Genomic DNA, 23450 nt, shown 5'->3' with positions numbered 1-23450 from the left:
CTCCAGGGTTATTGCTGGGGCTCAATGCTTGCACTTTGAATCCACTGCTCCTGGAGGCCATTTTTCCCATTTTTGTTGCCCTTGTTGTTGTTATAGGACAGAGAGAAATCGAGATGGGAAGGGAAGGCAGAGGAGGAAAGAAAGATAGACATCTGCAGACCTGCTTCACTGCTTGTGAGGTGAATACCCTGCAGATGGGGAACTGGGGACTCAAACCAGGATCCTTACGCCGGTCCTTGGCTTCTCGACATGTACACTTAACATGCTGCACTACCGCCCAGCCCCCATGATGTTTTTCTATGCAAATATGCATCATGCCTTTTAAACCAACAACCCAATTTATCCAAATACTTTATGTGTACCAAGAACTGTATGCACTTTTTTTTTGTACTGTGTGTGCCTTACAAGCATTCATGAAATTCTCTCCCAAATCCTCAAACCCTATGGGGGTAGTTACTATTCTTATCAGTCTGATCTTACAGAGGAAGAAGCAAAGGCAAAAATTTATCCCTTCACCCCATGGCTGAGGGAAATAGTTCCTCTCATGCCTGAGGTTCCTAATGTGAACCCCAGCACTGCATGTACCAGCGTGGTGGAGTGGTACAGTGGTGGAGTGGTACCTCTGGTCCCATCTTCATCTTCTCCTTCTCCTCCTCCTCCTCCTCCTCCTCCTCCTCCTCCTCCTTCTCCTTCTCCCCCTTCTCCTCTGTCCTTTTCCATTCTTCTCCCTCCACCTGTCCTCCTCTCTCTTCCTCCTCCTTTTTCTTTTTTCCTCTTACTCTTCCCCTTCTCTTCCTCCTCCTTCCTCTCATCCTCCTCTCTGCCTCATATTAAACTCCCTCGTGTGTAATAAATAAAATAAGTGCATTTTCAAAGGTCCACACTCAAAATCACACACACTTAACCTTGCTCTTAATCACTACAGTATCCTTCATCCTCCTGCCCCAGTGATCTGGTTAGAGCTTTAGCTTCATGGAGGAAGTGATTGAATGGGGATATCTCTAGGTATTGGAAAAATTAATAGCCAGGCACCAGTAGTCTCTTGCATTGTTTATGGATGTCATCCTTTATTAAATCCACAAAAGAAAGGGAAATAAAACCTCCCTCTCAAGAGAGAGAGGTGAGTCATGAGTTAATTTTCTTTTTGTAGGGTTTTGCATGCATGGTACACCCCTTAGTCCAACTAGATAAATCATGGCCAGAGCAGTGTCGGATCCAAGCATCCCTGGGAAATGAAAAGGGAGAGAGGTTGAGATGGACAGGTGTGGTGGCAGTGCCACTCTCCTGACCGCCCAAGGTCCAGGTCATCCCATATACTTACCAGGCCTTCATACCTTTCCTTGACCCCACCACTTTCCTGGCACACATGATGTCATCCAGAACATGGCGGTTCAGCAAGTCTGGGAAGAAGAGAGGGACATCTGATGTAGAGTATTGGAGACAAAGTGATAGCATACAGAGGACATGGAGGTTCAGGGTTCTTTGGGACCAGCATAATTTCAACTATATGGTTGATTGTGGATAAGCTTAATTCACTTGTCAGCTAGTAATGATCTCAGATGCCATATTGACTGGTTCTGCTGGCCAGTTCTAAATGACTTCAATCATCATTTAGGGTGATTACCCATAATCCCAACAACATCCGGTGACTGACCCTATATCACCTCAGCCGCCTTGTTGGCTAGATAAAGCCAGTCAACTGCAAGATTGGTCAGTCCTGGTGACTTCAAGCACTGTCATCAGGTCCAAGATCGCCTCATTTTCTATATTGACTAGTTACAACTGACCAAAACCCCCATGTTGACTAGTCCTGCTCAGTCTTTGCCACCATGAGTGTCTGGTGCCTGATCTCAATTGCCATGCTGGCTAGATCTTACGACATGACTTGTCCACCTCCATTTGGACCGGCTCCAAAAGAACTTCAGTCTTGAGTGGGGTGGGTAGATAACATAATGGTTATGCAAAGAGAAACCCCGTGCCTGGGGTTCCAAAGTCCCAGGTTCAATCCCCTGCACCACCATAAACCAAAGCTGAGCAGTGCTTTAGAGAAAAAAAAAAAAAAAGCTTCAGTCTCCATTTTAGCCTGTCTTAGACAATTTGAGGCCATCTTGGCCAACCCTGAATTTCTGCTACTTAACATCATTATATACTCCTCTGAAGAGATATCCTCTTTTCTGTACTGAGGTACCTAGTTTATGTGTAAATAGCCAGAAACAAACAAGCAAACAAACAACAACAAAAAAAACTATGCCTTAAGCTTCTTCCCTCAGGTCCTGAACAGCCTCAAAACCTCAATCAGAACACTCCTCCACCCTCCATTCCATGCTCCCATTTCTCGAATTTAAGAGAATTCCAATCTCCACTCAGGATAAGGTTTGGGAATTCTGAGTCCTTTACCCCTAGATCAACTCTCAAAACAACCTAGGTAAGGACAGAGGGTGGTGTTTCTAATGGCTCAAGCACCCCTGCTCCTTTTTCTATCCCTTTCATGTTTGTTGCTGGAAATCATGGCTCTGACAGGATCTCAATCTTCATATTAGGGGAGGAGGAATGGGGGCCCAAGTAGGACTTCAGGGTGTCTCAACTGCCGCCTCACCACGACAGTCCATGTTACAAAGGTTCGGAGTAGGTGTAATGCCATTGTCACACCACCAGGCGGAATTAATCTGGAAAATTCCGTAGTTACTGCTGCCATCAGGATTGTGGTCCACAAAGGAGGTGTCAAATCCGCTCTCATAGTGGACTAGGCACAGCCCTGGGGCAGAGAGGGGTAAGGAGCCATTAGGCATAGGGTTGGGAGCAGGGGGAGGGGGAATGATAAATGACAAAGTGGGAGCCTGGGGGGGGTCAGGGTCTGAGTGTAGTGGGCAGGCCTGGGTGAGACTTGGGGCAATGGGAGTCTCACAGTCTCCAATGGTATAGCCTCTGTAGACACCGAAGCCTGCCTTCTCCAGTATCGCTGCCAGCTCGCAGCGGTCATAGATCTTGGCGGTCACAACAGGAATGATCAGTAGAGCCAAGACCACCAGTGCAATGTCCCAGCCTCCCATTATGATGGCCACTCAACCCTCCTAGGGGCCAAGTTGCTCCCAACTTCACCCTGCAGTGGTCAGAACCACTCTGGAACTCTGGACTCTAAGAGCAATTATTTAAGTGAGAGATTCTAGAACTCAGAAGTCATCTCATTGTGACCCTCCCCCAGCCGCAGCGCATCACGTTAAAGACACAACGCATGCGCATGCACACAAGTGAGAAAGAAAGGTAAAGGGCATTACACGTGGAAGGAGGAAAAAGCAGGGAGGGACGCAGTGCTGACAGAGGTATATGTTAGGAGACAGATGAAGGACTGAGGTACTTGGCCTCACAGTTGGCCCATATTTCCCTACATTTCTTAATATTGTTCTGGTCTGCTGCTGTCCACTCAGTTCCCCATATCCCCACTCACTCTGCCCGTTATCATTTGTTTATCCCATTTTGCTGAGTAGCAGCTCTGTTCACTACACAGTGTCCATTAGCGCTTCAGATTCCTCATCCTCTACAAATATGGCCGCCATGCCCTCAGCCTCTGGCCCTCTTTACCTCCATTTTCTTTCTTTTTAAAAATATTTTATTTATTTATTATTGGATAGAGACAGAGCAGTTGAGAGGGGAGAGGGGGAAATAGGGAGAGAGACAGAGAGACACCTACAGTCCTGCTTCACCACTTGTAAAGCTTTCCCCTGCAGGTGGGAGTCAGGGGCTTGAACCTGGGTTCTTGTGCACTGTAATGTGTGTGCTTAACCAGGTGTGCCACCATCTGGCCTTTTTACCTCCTTTTTCTCATTATCCAGACATTCTTTGCTTCTCTTCAATTCATGTGTCTTGTTCCACCCTACTTTTACTGGATTTTTGCCTCGTGTAACCCTCATTCAATCATACCCTGCCCCACATAACATATAGATGCATCTCTTTTTCTTTTCTTTTCTTTTTTCCCACCAGAGCTATCACAGTCTTGTACGTGCGTAGTTCCACTGTTCCCAGTAGCCATTTCCCCTTTCCTTTCTTTTTTATATTTATTTCCTTTTTGTTGCCCTTGTTGTTTTTATTGTTGTTGTTATTAATGTCGTTGTTGTTGGATAGGACAGAGAGAAATGGAGAGGAGGGGAAGACAGAGAGGAGGAAAGAAAGACACCTGCAGACCTGCTTCACCGCCTGTGAAGCTACGCCCCTGCAGTTGGGGAGCTAGGGACTCGAACCAGGATTCTTACGCCAGTTCTTGTGCTTCGCGCCATGTGCGCTTAACCCGCTGCGCTACCACCCGACTCCCTTTTTTTTTTTTTTTTTAGTAAAGGATGAGAGGCAGAGAGATAAAGGGAGAGATACCTGCAGCACTGCTCCACTGCTTGTGAAGCTTCCTCCCTGCAGGTAGGAACCAGGGGCTTGAACCTGGGTCCTTATACATGGTAATGTGTGCACTCTACTGGGTGTATCACCACCTACTCCCCTTACATATTATGCATCACATAGACACACTCTGACACTGCTTTTTCTTTATTTTATTTTCTTTATTATCAACTGGATAGAGAAATTGAGAGGGAAGAGGAAGGCAGGGATGGGGAGAGAGATACCTACAGCACTCCTTCACTACTCACGAAGTGTTCCCCCTAGGGGTGAGGGCCAGGGATTGAACCCAGGTCTTTGTGCATTGTAACATGTCCACTCAACCGGATGTGCCACCCCTCAACTTCCTGCTTCTGCTTTTTCATCGGCATTCTTGTTGCACCTTTTGTTAGCCTGTCCACTCACTGCCTTTCACCACCTGTATTGATTCACACTGGGCTGTGTATTCCTGTAATGCCCCAATGTATAAGTACTGCGTGCTAACTGATTGTGCCACTGGACCTCTCAATTTCTACTTAATCATGAAGTCAACTCTGTCACATTATGCTCTGTTTTTTAAAACAATAAAATTAATGTTTTTGTTGGTTAGAGACAGAGAGAAATTGAGAGGGGAGGGACAGATAGAGACTGAGAGAGACAGAGAGGCATCTGCAGCCCTACTTCACCACTTGTGAAGCTTTTCCCCTGCAGGTGGGGACCAGATCATTTAACCTCCCTGGATCCTTGAGCACTGTAGTGTGTGCACTTAATCAGATGCACCACCGCCTGGCCTCCGTCATTCTGATTCTTCACTTCCATCTACTTGAACTCTGTTTTCCTTTTTTTTTAAAATAAATATTTATTTATTTACTTATTCCCTTTTGTTGCCCTTGTTGTTTTATTGTTGTAGTTATTATTGTTGTTGTTGTTGGATAGGACAGAGAGAAATGGAGAGAGGGGAAGACAGAGATGGGGAGAGAAAGACACCTACACACCTGCTTCACTGCCTGTGAAGCGACTCCCCTGCAGGTGGGGAGCCGGGAGCTCGAACCAAGATAATTACACCAGTCCTTGTGCTTTGCACCACCTGCGCTTAACCCATTGCACTACCGCCTGACTACCCCATTTTTTTTTGCCTCCAGGGTAGGGTTATTGCTGGGGTTTGGTGCCTGCATTGTGAATCCACTGTTCATGGAGGCCATTTTTCCCATTGTTATTGTTGTATTGTTGCTGCGGCTGTTGTTGTTGGCTTGGACAGAAAGAAATGGAGAGAGGAGGGGAAGACAGAGAGGGGGAGAGAAAGATAGATACCTGCAGACCTGCTTCACCGCTTGTGAAGTGATTCCCCCTGCAGGTGGGAAGCCAAGGGTTCTAACTGCGATCCTCGTTCTTCTCACCCAGTGTGCTACCGCCTGGCCCCCTTCCCATTTCTTTTTGCTGTTGCATCAGAATATGCATGCCAGATAATAATTCCACTAACCTACACAGTTGGGTGCTTTGGTAACCTAAATACTGCAGCGAGTTTAAGGGCTGGAAAAATAACTGGGTAGCATGCTGCTTTGCTATGTATTTGATCCAGGTTCAAGCCCAGCCCCCACTACATTGGAGGAAGCTTCGGTGCTGTGGTCTCTCTCTGGCTCTCTCTTTATGACTCTCTGTCTCTCTCTCCCTCTCTCTCTCCCTCTCCCTCTTCCCTCTCCCTCTCCCTCTCTCTCTCTTTTCTGCCTCTATCTGAAAAAAGTCAGTACCGAGTAGCAAAGTCCTGGAGAATAAACAAATGAATATATAAACAAATAAATATTGCATCAAGTTTAATGATCTCACAAATCAATGAAAGCTGCGTATCTGATCTATGAATGAATGGTATGCAACCCCAATCAGATTTTCTTAAAGGCATAATTTATTTTAATGCATTTCCTTCCCTGCCCCCCCTGCTTTTTAAAGACAGAGGTAGAGAAGGCAGATAAAGACAGAAGGTGGAAGAGACCACAGTAAATAAGCTCCCTTTCTTTCTTTTTTAGTGAGAGAAGATAAATGTTTTTTATTCTTTCTTTCTTCCTCTCTTTCTTTCTTTCTTTTTTCTTTACTTATTATTGTATAGATAGAGACAGACAGCAGTTGAGAGGGGAGGGGCATAGAGAGGGGAAGAGACAGAGAGGCACCTGCAGCCCCGCTTCACTGCTCACGAAGCTTTCCCCCTGCAGATGGGGACCAGGGTTTTGAACCCAGGTCCTTGAGCACTGTAATGTGTATGCTTAAGCAAGTGTGCACTATCCAAGCAAGCTATTTTGCCATCCCAATACATTCCCTTTTTAAACTCCCTCTTCCCCTTACAAAATAACTGAGAATGATTACATATCTACTGCAGTATCTCTGAACATCAGCTTAAGGTTGATTTACAATATCATAAAATCCCGGGCTAGCGAGAATGTTTCTTCCCCAGGCACGTGCTCTCTGGGTTGGAGAGAACTCGGCCAGAGCCAACCTGGGCTGCTGCTTACTCAACCACGCAGGAGAGGAACCAGGAACTCATGGTGGAGCAGGAATGCAATGCGTCTTTATTGATCAGAGACAACCTTTTATATCTTAGAAAACCGGAAGTGGCAAGTCGGAAAAGGAAATGGCTAGGAAAAGGGGTGGAGAAAAGGAAAGAGCAGGCTAATGGTAGAAAGTCCCTTAGCAACTGTTGTGAAGGTTTTAAATGGTGGGATTAATTAATACCCTGAAGGCAGGGTGGGTCTCGAGGTAGAAAGAAGATAGATCAGGCAAAACAATGATTATGTAAATAGGCCATACTATCAGCAATGCAGCATGGAGCAGGGCAGGGCAGCTGCCCGACAATAAAATGTTAAGTGTATGGTTTTACACCTATACCTGTGTGAAAGATTCACTATACCCAGAGTCAGGGAGGAGTGTCTTCGGAGGGGAAGCTTCACAGGTGGTGGACCAGTGCTGTTGATGTCTCTCCTTCTGTTTATCTCTGCATGTCTCTCTGTGTTTTCCTCTCTTTCTTTAAGGCCACGTGGAGTGGTGGAGTGGTGCAGGTGCAAAGTCCCAGCAATACCCTGGTGGCAAATACACACACGTACATGTATGCATATGCTGGAATGCACTTCAACACACCCACCACCGAAGTCCAGTCCTGCAGTTCATCTTAAGTATATCACCCACGTATTAAAAGCTGTTGCTTCAAGTTTAATCTGGTATATTTCCTCTCTCTCTCTGTACAAGACAGAAAGGGAAGGTACTTGCTCTGCTGTAGGAATCTAGATTCCCCCCAGCCTGTGGAGATGCACCAGAAGTAGATCCTGGGACCCTTCCAGTGAGGCCATCATGCTGGCTCTAGGATATTTCCAGAGCTGGAAATTACTGAGTCCCAGCACCTACCCACCCTAAAGGACTTTCTCTAAATATAGGGGTGTGTGTGTGTGTGTGTGTGTGTGTGTGTGTGTGTGTGTGTGCGTGTGCGCACATATGTGAACAAGATGGTGGTGGTGGCGGGGTTTGCAGACTGGAAGAGGCCAGACCAAGATGAACTTTGCAGCTCCCAGTCCTCCTATTGTCTACCTTGGAATGTGTTCAGAGAGCTGACAAATTGTTGTGCTGAGTATGTGTTGATCTTTCTTTCATTCCATCTCATTTTTTTCTTTCTTTCCTTCCTTCCTCTTTTCTCTCTTTCTTTCTTTCTTTCTTTTTTCCTTTTACCAGAGCACTGCTCAGATCTGGTTTATGGTAGTGCAGGGGATTGAACCTGAGACCTTGGATCCTCAGGTATGAGAATGTTGATCTTTCAATGAACAAGAGAATCTTGACATACCAATTGGTTCCTCTCTTTGATTTTCCTCCTAGGAAGTTTTCTTTCTTCCTTTTTTAAAAAAAATATTTTATTTATTTATTTACGTATTTATTATCAGGTAGAGACAGAAAGAAATTGAGAGAGGAGGGGGTGGTAGAGAGGGAGAGAGACAGAGAGAGACCTTCTCATACATAGGTCACACTCCCAAGTGAGCTATTTTGCTGGCCCTGGGATACTGAATATTAAAAAGTGTTGTTGTTGGGTGTAAGTTAGGGATAGCCTCCTTACTGGGCCTCATAGGAGGAATTTCCTCCACAGTGGAGTTGTTATTTTTTTTGGGGGGGATGCAGAGAGAGAAAGACACAGAGAGAAATACTAGAGCACTGCACAGCTCTGGCTTTTGATGGTGTGGGGGATTGAACCTGGGACATCAGAGCCTCAAGCATGAGAGTCTCTTTGCATAACCATTATGCTATCTACCCACACCCTAGTGGAGTTGTTCTTACCCTTGCTCTCTGCAATCTGCTTTCCATAAAGCAGCCTGCAGGTCACTTCTTCTCCCCCTCCATCGGGGCCTCACACATATGTGACTCAGCCACTCGTGCTGAAATGTGCATTCTTTTTTTAGTGCAGATAATATATGATAAAGAAAAAGGCAGGTGGAAGGGTCAAAGGGTTGGGCAGTGGTGCATCGGGTTAAGTACACATAGTACGAAATGCAAGAACTCCAGTTCAAGCCTCAGGCTCCCCACCTGTAGGGGAGTGGCTTCACAAGCAGTGAAGCAGCCAAGCAGGTCTGCAGGTGTCTTATCTTTCTCCCTCTCTATCTCCCTCTCCCCTCTCAGTTTCTCTCTGTCCTATCCAATAAAAAGGAACGCAAAATGGACATCAGGAGCAGTGTATTTGTACTGCTGGCGCTGAGCTCAGGGATAACCCTGGAGGGAGAGAGAGAGAGAGAGAGAGAGAGAAAAGAAAAAGAAAAGAAAAGGAAAGAAAAGAAAGGGTAAGGCTGTAGCGCAGCGGGTTAAGCGCACATGGCGCTAAGCACAAGGACTGGTGTAAGGATCCCGGTTCGAGCCCCTAGTTCCCCACCTGTAAGGGGGGGTCACTTCACAAGCAGTGAAGCAGGTGTGTAGGTGTCTATCTTTCTCTCCCCCTCTCTGTCTTCCCTTCCTCTCTCCATTTCTCTCTGTCCTATCCAACAACAATGATAATAATAATAATAATAATAACCACAACAACGATAAAACAACAAGGGCAACAAAAGGTAAAATAAATAAATAAATACTCTTTTAAAAAGAAAAAAAAAGAAAAAAAGAAAAGAAAAAGGCAGGGGGCAGGAAGGAAGGAGGAAGAGAAATCAACACAGCATTGGCACTTCTCCCAGTGCTATGGTGCTCCCATGTGGTGTCAGGGCTCCAATGGGGGTCTAACATCTAGCACAAAGGAAGGCATGAATCCTACAGGGTGAGCTGTCTCACCTGCAGGCCATCTTTATATTGATCTTATTTGATTTCTTTATGCACACACGTCGAAGTTCCTATTCAATAATAATAGGCTCTTACATAGAGTACTTGCTACGTGTCAGGCACTGTCCTAAACCCTTTGCAATTATTAATTCAATAGTCTTTATAACACTGGTGAAGTAGACTGTGTCCCCAATTAAAATATATTTTAAAATTTTTTGATCCTTATTTATTTATTGGATAGAGACAGCCTGAATTTGAGAGGAAAGGTGAGATAGGGAGAAAGACCCCTGCATCACTGCATCACCACTCGTGAAGCTTGCCCCCTGCAGGTGGGGCCAGGGGGCTTGAACCCAGGTCCTTGCGCACTGTAACATGTGCGCTCAGTCAGGTGCGCCACCACCCGTCCCCATTAAAATATATGTGTTTTTATTTATCTTGGATAGAGACAGAAATTGAGAGGGAAAGGAGAGATAGGTAGGGAGAGAGAGAGAGAGAGAGAGAGAGAGAGAGAGAGGGAGAGAGAGAGAAATAGAGAGAGAGAGAGACTTGTGGGGCCGGGTGGTGGCGCACCTGGTTAAGCACACACATTACAGTGTGTAAGGACCCAGGTTCAAGCCCTGGGTTCCCACCTGCAGGGGGAAAGCTTCACAAGTGGTAAAGTAGAACCGCAGGTGTCTCTCTGTCTCTCTTCCTATCTCACCCTCCCCTCTCAATTTCTCTCTATCTCTATCCAATAATAAATAAATATTTAAAAAAACAGAGCGAGCGACCTGCAGTACTGTTTCACCATTTGTGAAGCCTCCCCTTTGCCAGTGGACACTGGGTGCTTGAACCTGGGGTCTTGCACACTATAATGTATGTGATCTACCAGTTGCACTATCACTTAACTAACCCCCCCTTTTTTTAGAGAGAGACTGAGAGGCAGAGGGAGAGAGGGAAAGAGACCACAGCACTGAAGCTTTTCATTTAATGTGGGGGCAGACAGGCTTGAATCTGGGTCTCCCGCACGCAGTAAAGCAGCACACTTTCCAACTGAGCTATGCAATCTTCCCCAATTAATTATTTTGAATGATTTGACCAGAGCACTGATCAACCCTAGATGGTGATGGGAATTGAATGTGCGACCTCTGTTGTGTAAATCACTATGCTATTTCCCCCAACTCGTGTCACTTTTTAAAATTTATATATTTTTATTTATTTATAAAAAGGAAACACTGACAAAACTATAGGATAAGAGGGGTACAACTCCACACAATTCTCACCACCAGAACTCTGTATCCCATCCCCTCCCCTGATAGCTTTCCTATTCTTTAACCCTCTGGCAAGTATGGACCCAAGGTCATTGTGGGACGCAGAAGGTGGAAGGTCTGGCTTCTGTAGTTGCTTCCCCGCTGAACATGGGCGTTGACAGGTCGATCCATACTCCCAACCTGCCTCTCTCTTTCCCTAGTGGGGAAGGGTTCTGGGGAATCGGAGCTCCAGGACACACTGGTGGGGTTGTCTGTCCAGGGAAGTCTGGTCAGCATCATGGTAGCATCTGGAACCTGGTGGCTGAAAAAAGAGTTAACATACAAAGCCAAACAAGTTGCTGACTAATCTTATGAACCTGAAGGCTGGAGTAGTGCAGATGAAGAGTTGGGGGGGATCTCCATTTTGTAGATAGCTAGTAGGCATATTTTAGTTATATTCCAAAGGGCCTGTGGCTATACTAGTTTTTTTTTCCTCCTGAACCTGAAATATAATGCAGGTGGATCTTTCTTTTTTTTTTTTTAAGAGAGAGGGAGAGAGAGAAAAAAATGAAAGAGGCCACAACATGGAGCTTCCTTCTGTGCAGCCTCAAACCTGGGTGGTGGTGCACATGGCAAAGCAGTGTACTATCCAACTGAACTATTTTGCTGGCTCTCCTGTCCCCACTGTATAGATGAGGAGACGTAGCACAGAAAAGGATCCTATCATAGGTTACAGTGTTCATAGGTGGAGATTTGAAACGAGACTGTATCAATAATAATCATAGTTTTTCACCCTGTTTTCTTCGTTGCCACATCTCCAACATCTAGACCACCTGGCATACTAGAAGTGCTTATGCAATTTTCCGTGGAATGTTCCAGTGTTCCAGTGGTGCAACAGGCATTAAACAAGAGTCAAATATATATATGTATTTTATAAGTACACACACACACACACACACACACACACACACACACACACACACACGGTTGGTTCAGATAGAGATGAGCTCTGTTCCACGCAGAGAAGACAACACATGATCTGACCCCCATATTCACTTCTCCACTGCCCACATTCCATACACCCCCACGACCGTTCCCATTCCTCCGACATGCCAGACTAGGTCATATTTCACGGCCTTTGCACCAGATGTACGCTTTGCCAGAAAGCTGTTTGCTTCAGGTCTTTGCGTGAAAGGTTTATGTCTTCTTCGCCTTCTAGTGTGTCCGCCTACTGCCTCACACACTAGGCTGTCAAGTCCCAGCCCCAGCCTCTGGGTGGAGCCAGTGACCTTTCACTACCTCCTAGCTATTGTACACAAAGAAGGATTCTACCTTGCAACCCGATTTCCTTTTCAATTACACCTGCAACCCCGATGCTGCTCTCTCCCAAGTTCAAAAGACCAAATGCCCACCGGTTGTAATGCTTTCATCGGGCAGTTCCCCGCCCTGCCAGAAGGACATTAATCTTTGAAGTCTGAAGAGTGACGACCATAACGACCTCTGCAGACCAAAGTAAACATCTGTGCCACCTGGCGACTGGATGGGGGTGGTGGTGGGGAGACGGAACGCAGTGGGCCTGGCCATCTCCTTGGAGTCCTGACGCCAGAGGCGCGGCCATCTTTCCTCGGCGCCCGCGCGGAGGCCTCCCTTCTGTCTTCGTGTCCGGAGGGTGGGAATGGTCCCCCATGTTGATTGTGGGCAGAGGTGGTCTCAAAGCCTACACTGAGCGTGCGCAGACCCCACCACTGCAGCCCGGTGGGCTACCGAGCCTCACTCAGTCCCGAAGCGGAAGTGCTTCTGGGGGCCATTTCTAACGGTCTCTACAGCTAGAAGAAAATTGTTGAGAGAGAGAGAGACAGAGAGACAGGGAGAGAGAGAGAGAGTTACGGGTGACTGGGATTTCGGAGATCCAAATGGAGAGGGGCCATTGATGTTGCGCAGCAGGCGATGGGGGATCGAGTTGTCAGTGAATGAGAGGTTGCGCCCGGTGGTGGGAAAAGTTGTGGGGATGATGGGAATTGAATGAGTTTCTGAAACGTTGACTTTTACACGTTTTCTAGTACAGTGACCTGTGCTAAGGACTCATACGCAGCCCTCGAGCGCGACCCGCCTCTCTCCCTCTGCCTCTCTCCCCTTACCCAAGTCCCCGAGGTAAAGGCCTGGTGTGGATGTTCCGGCTGAAGTCAGTCTGCACCCCCAAAGGCTTCCTTTGGGCTCCAGGGCAAGAGGGCCTTCAGCGAGGTGAGAGGAACTGGCACCTGAGAGGAGGCGGGGTCTGGGAGCGAATGGGCGGGGCCTAGTGCTGCGGAGATTGCAGTGGCGGGGCCTGGGCCAGTTGGGCTGGAAATGTCTTGGGGAGGTGGTGGTGTAATAGCTCATTGGGGTAGTGTGCTGCTCTGCATATACCCAACCCAAGTTCGAGCCTGCCCCCCCCACCGCATTGAAGGAAGCTTCCGTGCAGTGGTCTCTCTCTCTCTCTCTCTTTCTCTCTCTCTGCTTCTATCTGAAAAGAAAAAGAGAGAAAAGCAAATGTCGTGCAGTAGACTACTTAGAAAACAGGAAAAGAAAATCAGAACGAGTTTTCTGTATTTATACTTGAATGTCCATTCTTAAGATATTTATAACAATGTATAAGGCTATGGATTTGTAAACATTTAAAAAATATCTTCTTTATTTACTTAGCTAAAAATAGAGAAATTACGAGAGGAGGGAGAGATAGAGAGGGACAGAGAAAGAGACTCCTGCATCACTACTTCAAGAGCAGTGGAGAGTGGGGACTTGAACCTGGGTCCTTGTGCATGGTAACATATCCGCTCTACTGGGTGCACCACGACCGGGTCCCTGGATTTTTAAACATCTAACATTTCTTTTTTTTTCCGATGGGTACATTCAGTTTTATTACTTACCTTTTTTGTTTGTTTTGTTTTGTTTGTTCATTCAGAGCATTTCTGTGATCCAGTTTAAAAATATATTCTATCCCATTTAGAAACTTTAAATTTAGGAAACGTGCCGAAAATTGTATAGCTCTATCTTTTATTATTAATTTTTTACTAGAGCACTCAGTGCTCAACTCTGGCTTATATTGGAGCTGGGAATTGAACCCGGAACATTTGGTTCCTCAGGCAGGAAAGTCTCTTTTTTAATATTTACTTATTTATTTCCTTTTTGTTGCCCTTGTTTTTATTGTTGTTGTAGTTATTATTGTTGTTGTTATTGATGTCATCGTTCTTAGGACAGAGAAATGGAGAGAGGAAGGGAAGACAGAGAGGGGAGAGAAAGACACCTGCAGACCTGCTTCACCACCTGTGAAGCGACTCCCTTGCAGGTGGGGAGCCGGGGGCTCGATCCGGGATTTTTATACCAGTCCTTGCGGTTTGCGCCACGTGCACTTAACCCGCTGCGCTACTGCCGGACTCCCCACGAAAGTCTTTTCTACAGAAAGTCTTTCTGCACTATCTCCCCAGACTATACCCATCTATTATTTTTAAATAGCTTCATAGCATTTCACCTCTTGCATTTCCTTATTAATCACCTATGGTGGGTCCTAGTATCATTTATTGACTACATTTCGGCATTGTTCAAAATTAATGATGAGATAGAGGCATGTCCCAAGAAATTATGATACACCATTTCATTAAGGAAGAGACTTCAAGATGCCATTTCTGGGGTCGAAATATATATATCATATCATATCCCTTTTTGTGTTAACTGTTAACTAGAGGAAAAAGAATGAAGAATACATAGGTGATTTAGTGATTTTTTTAAAAAGTGAACTTTGTGTATACAGTATATTTTGGGATCATTTTTTAATCCACTTTTGACAACTTCTGTCTTTGCTATATTTAAGATAATTATCTGAACATTAGGAATTAAACTTTCTGTTTTATTGTTTTCTGTCTGCTTCCTGTTCTTTATAACCATTTCTCTTTTACATAACTTCCTGTGACTAACTCATGCAGTTTTAGGATTCCATCTTGACTTATTTGTAGTGTTTTTTAAAAATTTTTTTGTCATTATAGTGAATTACAAGGTTAGGATTACAGGGTATCGTTTCACACCACACCTGTCACCAAAGTTCTGTTTCCCCACCTTCCCAACCCCCAAAGATAACCACTATGGTTTTCACAAGTCTTACAAACAGTTTGCTTGCTTCTGTTTTTTTTTTTATTCCATGTTCATGTGTATCAGTTCTCTAGATTCCACTTCTGAGTGAAACCATCCATTTGTCTTTCATCTCTTTACTTATTTCACTATGCACAGTCACCTCCACTTCCATCCATTTTATCCCAAAGGGCACAGTATTTCTTTTTTGATTGCAGAGTAATATTCCATGGAATACATATCCCATAACTTCATTAGTCAGTCATCTGTTGAAGGACATTTAGGCTGCTTCCACTCTTTAGCCACTGTGAATAATTCAACTTGATCAGGTGGTTATCAAAGCCACATGGTTGCGGGTCTGGTGGTAACGCAGCGGGTTGAGCACACATGGCGCCAAGCGCAAGGACCAGCGTAAGGATCCCAGTTCGAGCCCCTGGCTCCCCACCTGCAGGGGAGTCGCTTCAGAGGCAGTGAAGCAGGTCTGCAGGTGTCTGTCTTTCTCTCCTCCTCTCTCCATTTCTCTCTGTCCTATCCAACAACGAACGGCATCAACAATAACAATAATAACCACAACCAGGCTACAGCAGCAAAAGGGAGAAAAATGGCCTCTAGGAGCAGTGGATTCATGCTGTAGGCACTGAACCCCAGCGATAACCTTGGAGGCAAACACACACACACACACACACACACACACACACACACACACACGGTTGCCTACATTTAAAAAAGCTGCCTCACCTCACCAGTGTGAGGGGATTTCTGAGCAGATCATTTTGGGTGCTGGAAGCTTGGTTTCGGTGGGGTCTCTCATATTCTCTAACTCTCTCAACTCTTCAGCTGGAGGCCTACCACATCTTGGCCCTTTCCCAAGAAGAGCAGGCAATGGCTGACCACCAGGTAAGTCTTTTGTTTGTTTCTCCCTCTATATTGCTCAGGATGTGTTGAGCCACGTGGGACTTCCTGACCTGAAATACATGGTGGTTTCTTTTTGTATTATTTATTTATTTATTTATTTATTTATTTATTTATTATTGGTTAGAGACCGAGAGAAAATGAGAAGGGAGGGGGAGGTAGAGAGGGAGAATAGAGAGACACCTGCCACTCTGCTTCACCACTCGTGAAGCTCTCCCCCTGCAGATGGGGACAGGGGCTTGAACCTGGGTCCTTGTGCACTGGAATGTGTGTACTTAACCAGGCGTGCCACCCCCCCCCCCAGGAGGTGGTTTCTAAAGTTGGTATGAGGCTCCAGGAAAAACTATAGACAGAAGGTGCAATACCTAAGCTATAGCAAATCCTCCTCCTGACACGCAATTTTTTCTCGGAGACTCTGGGGGTCAGAGGAATTATGTCATCTGGCCCACCAGACTCATTAGGGAGAGAGCAGCCTACATCCTCACGGAAGTCAAGGCTTCCTGCAGCACCTTCCAAGCCATTTCTTGTTGGTTCTTTGTGCAGAGGGGACTATTATCCAAAATACATCCTAGTAATAAATTCAGCCCCTGGTTTCCCAGAAATAGTTCCTATAGTAGCTCTTCCCCCTCTCCCACTTTTTCTTGGATAGGACTGAGAGAATTTGAGAGAGGAGGAAGAAACAGAAAGAGAGAAACAGAGACACACTTGTAGCCCTTACTTCTCCGCTCATGAAGCTTCCTCCAGCAGGTAGGGACCGGGGCCTTGAACCTGGGTTCTTAGGCATTGTAACATATACGCTCAACTTGGTGCACCACTGCTAGGCCATCAATAGCCTTTTTTTTAAAAGACTATTTATTATATGACTTAACAGTGGTTTTCAGGGCCAGGAAGCTGAACAAATGCTTGAGTGAATATGTTACCATGCACCCAGGCTCAAGCCCCTAGTACCCACCTGTGGGGGGTGGGGAAGCTTCACAAGTGGCAGAATAGTAACACAGGTATCTCTCCTTCCCTTTGTCTCTCTCCTATGCCTCTTCATGTCTCATCTTTACTTAGAAAAGAAAACAACAGGGAGTTGGGCGGTAGCGCAGCAGGTTAAGCGCACGTGGCGCAAAGCGCAAGGACCAGCTAAGGATCCCAGTTTGAGCCTCCGGCTCCCCACCTGCAGGGAAGTTGCTTTACAAGCGGTGAAGCAGGTCTGCAAGTGTCTATCTTTCTCTTCCTCTCTCTGTCTTCCCCTCCTCTCTATTTCTCTCTGTCCTATTCAACAACAACATCAATAACAATAATAACTACAATAATAAAACAACAAAGGAAATAAATGATAAATGGAAATAACTGGGGGCCAGATGGCAGTGTACTTAGTTGAACACATATGTTACAGTGCACAAGGACCTAGAAGCAAGCCCTCAACCCCCACCTGTAGGGGGGAAGCTTCACAAGTGGCAAAGCAGTTCTGCAGGTGTCTCTCTTTATTTCTCCCTCCCCCCTCAATTTTTTGTCTCTATCCAGTCAATGAAAAATAAGTTAGTAACTATTATTTATTTATTTTTTATTTATTCCCTTTTGGTTGCCTTTACTGTTTTATTGTTGTAGTTATTACTGATGTCATTGTTGTTGGATAGGACTGAGAGAAATAGAGAGAGATGGGGAAGACAGAGAGGGGGAGAGAAAGACACCCGCAGACCTGCTTCACTGCTTGTGAAGCAACTCCTCCTGCAGGTGGGGAGCCGGGGGCTCGAACCAGGATCCTTATGCTGGTCCCTGCGCTTTGCGCCACCTATGTAACTATTATTTTTTAAAAAGGAAGAGAAATGAATGGCTGTTTGGTGCAGGCATCAAGCCCCAATGAGAACCCTGGTGTCCATAAGTTAATAAATAAATCAAACCTATGCAAAGGCACTATGAACCTTACCATGTACAAAGCCCCAGTTCAAACCCTGGTGCCACATGGTCACACTATAGAAAGTACTAGTGAGCTCCATGGATGATGAAGCAAAGTGTCTGTCCTCTCTCTGCCTCTTCCTCTCTTCCCCCTCTACAATGAGTGAGAAAAATCAGCCTAAAAGAGGTCACTCCATAGTCATATCGCATATACGTGAGGCTGCAGACCTGGGTAAGAAAAAGCCTGCAAAATCACATACTCAGAAGGGAGTTGGGCAGTAACGCAGAGGGTTAAGCACATGTGGCGCAAAGCACAAGGACCAGCTAAAAGACCCCGGTTTGAGTCACCGGACCCCCACCTGCAGGGGAGTCAAAGGCGGTGAAGCAAGTCTGCAGGTGTCTATCTATCTTTCTCTCCCCCCCCCCCCGTCTTCCCCTCCTCTCTCCATTTCTATCCAACAATGATGACATCAATAATAACAACAACAATAACTGCAACAACAATAAAAAAAAAGCAAGGGCAACAAAAGGAAATAAATAAATAAATATTAAAAAACACATACCCAGAATTTGTCATCTCTCCTCTGTATTTTTTAATTAATTAATTTATTTATTAATTAATTTATTTATTTTACCAGAGCTCTGTCTTATGGTGGTGAGGGGGACTGAACCTGGGACTAAGGAGCCTCAGGCATGACAATCTGTTTGCATAACCATTATGCTATCTACCCTTGCCCTTTTTCAGATTTTTAAAAAATTATCTTTATTTATTTTTTGGATAGAGACAGGCAGAAATTGAAAGGAAAGGTGGTGACAGAGAGGGAGAGAGACAGAGAGACACCTGCACAGCACTGCTTCACTACTTGCAAAGCTTTCCCCTTGCAGGTGGGGACTGGGAACTTGAACCTGGGTCCCTGCACATTGTAACGTGTGCTCAACCAGGTGTGCCACCAGCCGGCCCCTCTCCTCTGTATTTTCTTTCTTTCTTTCTTTCTTTCTTTCTTTCTCTCTCTCTCTCTCTCTCTCTCTCTTTCCTTTTTCATTTCTTTACTCAGTCGTGGGCATTCTTGAAAATATTTCATTTATTTATTTATTTATTTATTATAAAGAAAGAAATTTAGAGGGAAGGGGGAGGGGGAAGTAGAGAAGGAAAGAGACAGAGAGACACCTGCAACCCTGCTTTACCCCTCGGGAAGCTTTCCCCCTGTATATGGGGATGAGGGGCTTGAACCTGGGTCCTTTCACAGGGTAATGTGTGTGCTTAACCAGGTGTGCCACCACCTGGCCCCTCCTCTGTATTTTTTTTTCCTTCCCTCCAGGCTCATTGCTGGGCTCGGTGCCTGCACCATGAATCCACCACTCCTGGAGGCCATTTTTCCCCCTTTTTGTTTCCCTTGTTGTTGTAGCCTCGTTGTGGTTATCACCATTGCCATGGCCGATGTTGTTCGTTGTTGGATAGGACAGAGAGAAATGGGGGGAGGAGACAGAGAGGGGGAGAGAAAGATAGACACCTGCAGACCTGCCTCACCACCTGTGAAGCGACTCCCCTGCAGGTGGGGAGCCGGGGGCTCGATCTGGGATCCTTACGCAGGTCCCTGCACTTTGCGCCACAGGCGCTTAACCCACTGCGCCACCGCCCGACCCCCCCCCCCCCCCCCCCCCGTATTTTCTAACTCAGTCTCACTCTACCTTGGAAATAACAAATCCTGTTCCTGATTTGTGCTTATGGTATTTTGTTTTGTTTTTGCTTTGCTTTAAGCAGATAAGCAGTTGGAGAGGTGGTTCAGAGTCTGGAGTGCAGGACTTACATGCCTGAGGCTCTAGGGTGAACGCCCCTCCCTTCACCACATATGATATGCTCTGACCAGTCTTTAAGGAAATAAATAAAGCAGCCCTTTAAAATTAAGCAGATCGGGAGTTGGGCGGTAGCACAGCGGGTTAAGCACAGGTGATGCAAAGTGCAAGGACCTGCCTAAGGATCCCTGTTGGAGCCCCCGGCTCCCCACCTGCAGGGGAGTCGCTTCACAGGTGGTGGAGCAGGTCTGCAGGTGTCTTTCTCTCCCCCTCTCTGTCTTCCCCCCCCTCTTGCCATTTCTCTCTGTCCTATCCAACAACAATGACATCAATAACAACAACAATAAAACAACAAGGGCAACAAAAGGGAATAAAGAAAGAGAAAGAAAGAGAAAAAATAAAAAAAATTAAGCACATCACTGTATTTCAATTCTCCTCTTGTTATTCAAAAGGCTATACCTTCATTGCTTGTGTTACACTTTGATTCTCACCCACCCCTCTTAATAATAAGTCCTAGAAATTATTCTGTGTATTGTAGGAGATAATGCCCACTCATTTTTATAGCTGTATAATATTCAACTCATGGCTACATAAGCTTGTTCAATCTTTCTTCTCTATATCTGAGGATATGGGCCATTTCCAGGGTTTTGCAGCCGCCGCCGCCTCCTCCTTCTCCTCCTCCTCCTCCTCCTCCTCCTCCTCCTTCTTCTTCTCTCTCTCTCTCTCTTCTATATAAATGCCTCCAAGTGGCCCTGGGAGGTCCAAGGATAAATAAAATTCTAGTCTTGTCAGATATTGCCAAATTCTTTTCTACAAAGGTTTGCCCGTTTTCCATTCCTACCAGTGCTGCGTGATAGTGTCCAGTTCTCTGTAGCTGCATCAGCAGAGTGGGTTTTTTTTTTTCATACAATCTCTTATTTTTTAAAATTTATTTTTTATTTAAGAAATGATAAATTAACAAAACCATAGAGTAGAAGGGGTACAACTCCACACAATTCCCACCAACCAGTCTCCATATCCCATCCCCTCCCCTGATAGCTTTCTCATTCTCTATCCCTCTGGGAGCATGGACCCAGGGTCGTTGTGGACTGCAGAAGGTGCAAGGTCTGGCTTCTGTAATTGCTTCCCCCCTGAACATGGGCGTTGACTGGTCAGTCCATACTCCCAGTCTGCCTCTCTCTTTCCCTAGTAGGGTGAGTCTCTGGGGAAGCTGAGCTCCAGGACACATTGCTGTGGTCTTCAGTCCAGGGAAGCCTGGCCGACATCCTGATGGTATCTAGAACCTGGTGGCTGAAAAGAGAGTTAACATACAAAGCCAAAGAAATTGTTGAGCAATCATGAACCCAAAGGTTGGAATAGTGGAGAGGAAGTGTTGGGGGGTACTCACTGCAAACTCTAGTGTATTTCTGCTTTCAGGTATATATTTTGCACTAGTTTATGGATATGTGTGAACATATGCTCTCTCTCACAGAACATGATGTATATCTAGGTTTGGGGACTTTGTTAGAAAGTGATCTACCTGGGATGGAATTAGAGAATGCTATGAAAGGAAAGGTCTCACCAGAGTGATGAAGCTGAAGGGTTGTCATTCCACAAGGTCTCTGGACACAGTCTGAGCTGAAGCATGCTGAGGTGGCAATAGTTGCGTTGATTAGGTTGTGATCGGCAGATTCAGTATTATTTGATATGGATTGGGAGAGGCATACGGGAAAGTGGGCCCTATCCTAAGGTTCCAGGACTGGGAGAAATATAGGCTCTATAGTGGAGATGTGTGGTTCCTGCTGTCTTAGGGTTCAAAAAGACAATGGATAGTTAATGTTATCATCACATTATTTGGTAATTGGGTTAACTTTGAAAAGTCCTTTTTTAGGGTTTGCTGTATAGTACCCAGTATCTTGTAAATAGCTGTGCCAAGCAGAGTGTTTTGTGAGGCTTTAGCATCCCCCCCCAGTCCATTAGATAAGAAATGGCATCTCAGAGGATCGGGTGGTAGCGCACATAGTACGAATCACAAGGACCCTGGTTCAAGCCCCCAGCTCCTCACCTGCAGGGGGGTGGCCTCACAATCGGTGAAGCAGGTCTTCAAGTGTCTATCTTTCTCTCTCCCTTTTTATCTTCCCCTCCTCAATTTCTCTCTGTCCTATCCTGTATTTTTTAAAAAAAAGCAACAGTGACTTCCAGGAGCAGTGAATTTGTACTGCTTGCACTGAGCCCCAGTGATAACCCTGAAGGAAAAAGAAGAAGGAGGAGGAGGAGGAGGAGGGGGGAGGAGGAGGAGGAAGAGGAGAAGGAGAAATGGCATCTCTGTGGGCCAGGAGATGGGTCACCTGGTAGAGCTTACATGTTGCCATGTATGGGGACCTGGGTTCAAGCTCCAGTCCTGCCATATGGGGACACTTGTACAGGGAGGCTTTGTGGGTGGTGGAACAGTGCTGTGGAGTCTCTCTCTCTCTCTCTAATCCTTTGTTCTCTCTGTCTCTCTCTCACCTAAGAAAAAAAGAAAAGAGGGGGCCAGGAGGTGGCACCCCCAGTTGAGCACACACGTTACCATGCTCAAGGATTTGGGTTCAAGCCCCTGCTCCCCACCTGCAGGGAGAACACAAGTGATGAAGCTGGTCTTCAGGTCTCTCTCTCTTTCTCTCTCCCTGTCTGTCTCCCCATCTCCTCTCAGTTTATCTCTGTCCTATAAAAATTATATATATATATATATATATATATATATATATATATATATATATATGGAAGAAATGGCCACTGGGAATGGAGGATTTGTAGTGCTGGTACCAAGCCCCAGCAACTGCCCTGGTGGAACTAGAAAGAAAGAAAGAAAGAAAGAAAGAAAGAAAGAAAGAAAGAAAGAAAGAAAGAAAAAGTAAAAATTATCCAAAGCAGTGGACTCATGAGGCAGAAAGCCCCAGTGATAACCCTAGTGGAAGGATAAAGTATGAGAGAGAGAGAGAGAGAGAAAGAGAAGAAATGATATCTGTGCACAGTATTAATTAGTATTATTCATAAGTAAAGTGAATTGTTTCATTTATTTAAGAGCCATTTTTAGTAGTTTCTTTTAAAAACATTCTTATTTACTTATTATTGGATAGAGACAAAAAATTGAGAGGGCAGGGAGGGGTAGTGAGGGAGAGCGACAGACAGACACCTGCAGCCCTGCTTCACCACTCCTGAAGACCCCCCCAGTTGGGGACCAGGGCCTTGAACCTGGGTTTTTGTGCACTATAATGTGAGTGCTTAACCAGGTGTGCCACCACCTGGCCCCAAGAGCCATTTTTAAAGATTTACTTATGAGAAAGTATGATGAGAGAAAGAGAACTAGAGCATGACTCTGGCCTATGTGATGCTGAGGTGTGAACTTGGTACCCTGTGCTGGAGAGTCCAATATTTTATTCACTGCACCACCTCCCAGGCCGCAAACCAGTTTTCTCTCTTGCGATTTTTCATGTTTATTCACCTGATTTTCTACCAGGTATTTGGTCTTTTCTCTTCTTGCTATTTAGGGGATATATATATATATATATATATATATATATATATATATATATTTATCTGGGATAAAGTTTGTAACTTCTTACCCTATCTTTTGTCATTTGGATTTGCAAGTGTTTTCTGGTTATATTTACTCAATCTTTTTGTCATCCTGTGGGCATCACTGCTATAAGATAGCTTTGTTCAGATAGAAAGGAAGAGACAGGGGCACCAGGGGGTGCACACCTGGTTAAATGCACATATCACCATGCAGAAAGATCTGGGTTCAAGCCCCTACTCCTCACCTACAGAGGGGATGCTTCACGAGTGGTGAAGCAGATCTGCAGGTGTCTTTCTTTCTGTCTTCCTCTCTATCTCCCCCTCATCTCTCAATTTCTCTCTGTCTTGTCAAGTAAAAATAAAATAGGA

At 45.5% G+C, this 23450-nt stretch overlaps 2 protein-coding genes across 6 annotated transcripts in view; one reads left to right on the top strand and one right to left on the bottom strand.

The window, feature by feature from the left end:
* Positions 1-1042: 1042 nt before the first annotated feature.
* LOC103119171 (sperm acrosome-associated protein 5-like) lies at positions 1043-3073 on the bottom strand. The gene is made up of 4 exons (XM_007529434.2): positions 2906-3073; positions 2597-2755; positions 1322-1400; positions 1043-1225 (listed from the first exon to the last, which is right to left on the bottom strand). Exons 1-4 carry the CDS (start codon positions 3048-3050, stop codon positions 1126-1128), a joined length of 483 nt encoding a protein of 160 aa, XP_007529496.1. The 5' UTR covers positions 3051-3073; the 3' UTR covers positions 1043-1125.
* Positions 3074-11962: 8889 nt separating this feature from the next.
* The window catches only part of LOC132535947 (zinc finger protein 182), a 40827-nt gene continuing 29339 nt past the window's right edge, over positions 11963-23450 (top strand). For 2 of the 5 annotated variants that reach the window (XM_060183694.1, XM_060183691.1), the window contains exons 1-3: positions 12623-12815; positions 12914-13094; positions 15792-15851. In XM_060183694.1, the coding sequence (XP_060039677.1) occupies positions 15837-15851 (15 nt within the window). In that variant the 5' untranslated portion in view covers positions 12623-12815; positions 12914-13094; positions 15792-15836. Of the gene's footprint in view, positions 12366-12621; positions 12816-12913; positions 13095-15791; positions 15852-23450 lie in introns of those variants that run through there. The other 3 variants (XM_060183693.1, XM_060183692.1, XM_060183695.1) reach the window with 3 other exon arrangements.

Source organism: Erinaceus europaeus, chromosome X, assembly GCF_950295315.1.
Source record: "Erinaceus europaeus chromosome X, mEriEur2.1, whole genome shotgun sequence".
In the NCBI taxonomy this organism is placed as follows: domain Eukaryota; kingdom Metazoa; phylum Chordata; class Mammalia; order Eulipotyphla; family Erinaceidae; genus Erinaceus; species Erinaceus europaeus.
This window is presented reverse-complemented; position numbering and strand designations above follow the sequence as displayed.

Excerpts from the sequence above, each read along its gene's own strand:
- LOC103119171 (XM_007529434.2), bottom strand. The coding sequence starts at position 3,050 with ATGGGAGGCTGGGACATTGCACTGGTGGTCTTGGCTCTACTGATCATT. Across the intron at positions 2,756-2,905 it reads AGGCTATACCATTGGAGACT|GGCTGTGCCTAGTCCACTAT; the intron begins GTGAGACTCCCA and ends TCTCTGCCCCAG. Across the intron at positions 1,401-2,596 it reads TTGTAACATGGACTGTCGTG|ACTTGCTGAACCGCCATGTT; the intron begins GTGAGGCGGCAG and ends TCTTCTTCCCAG.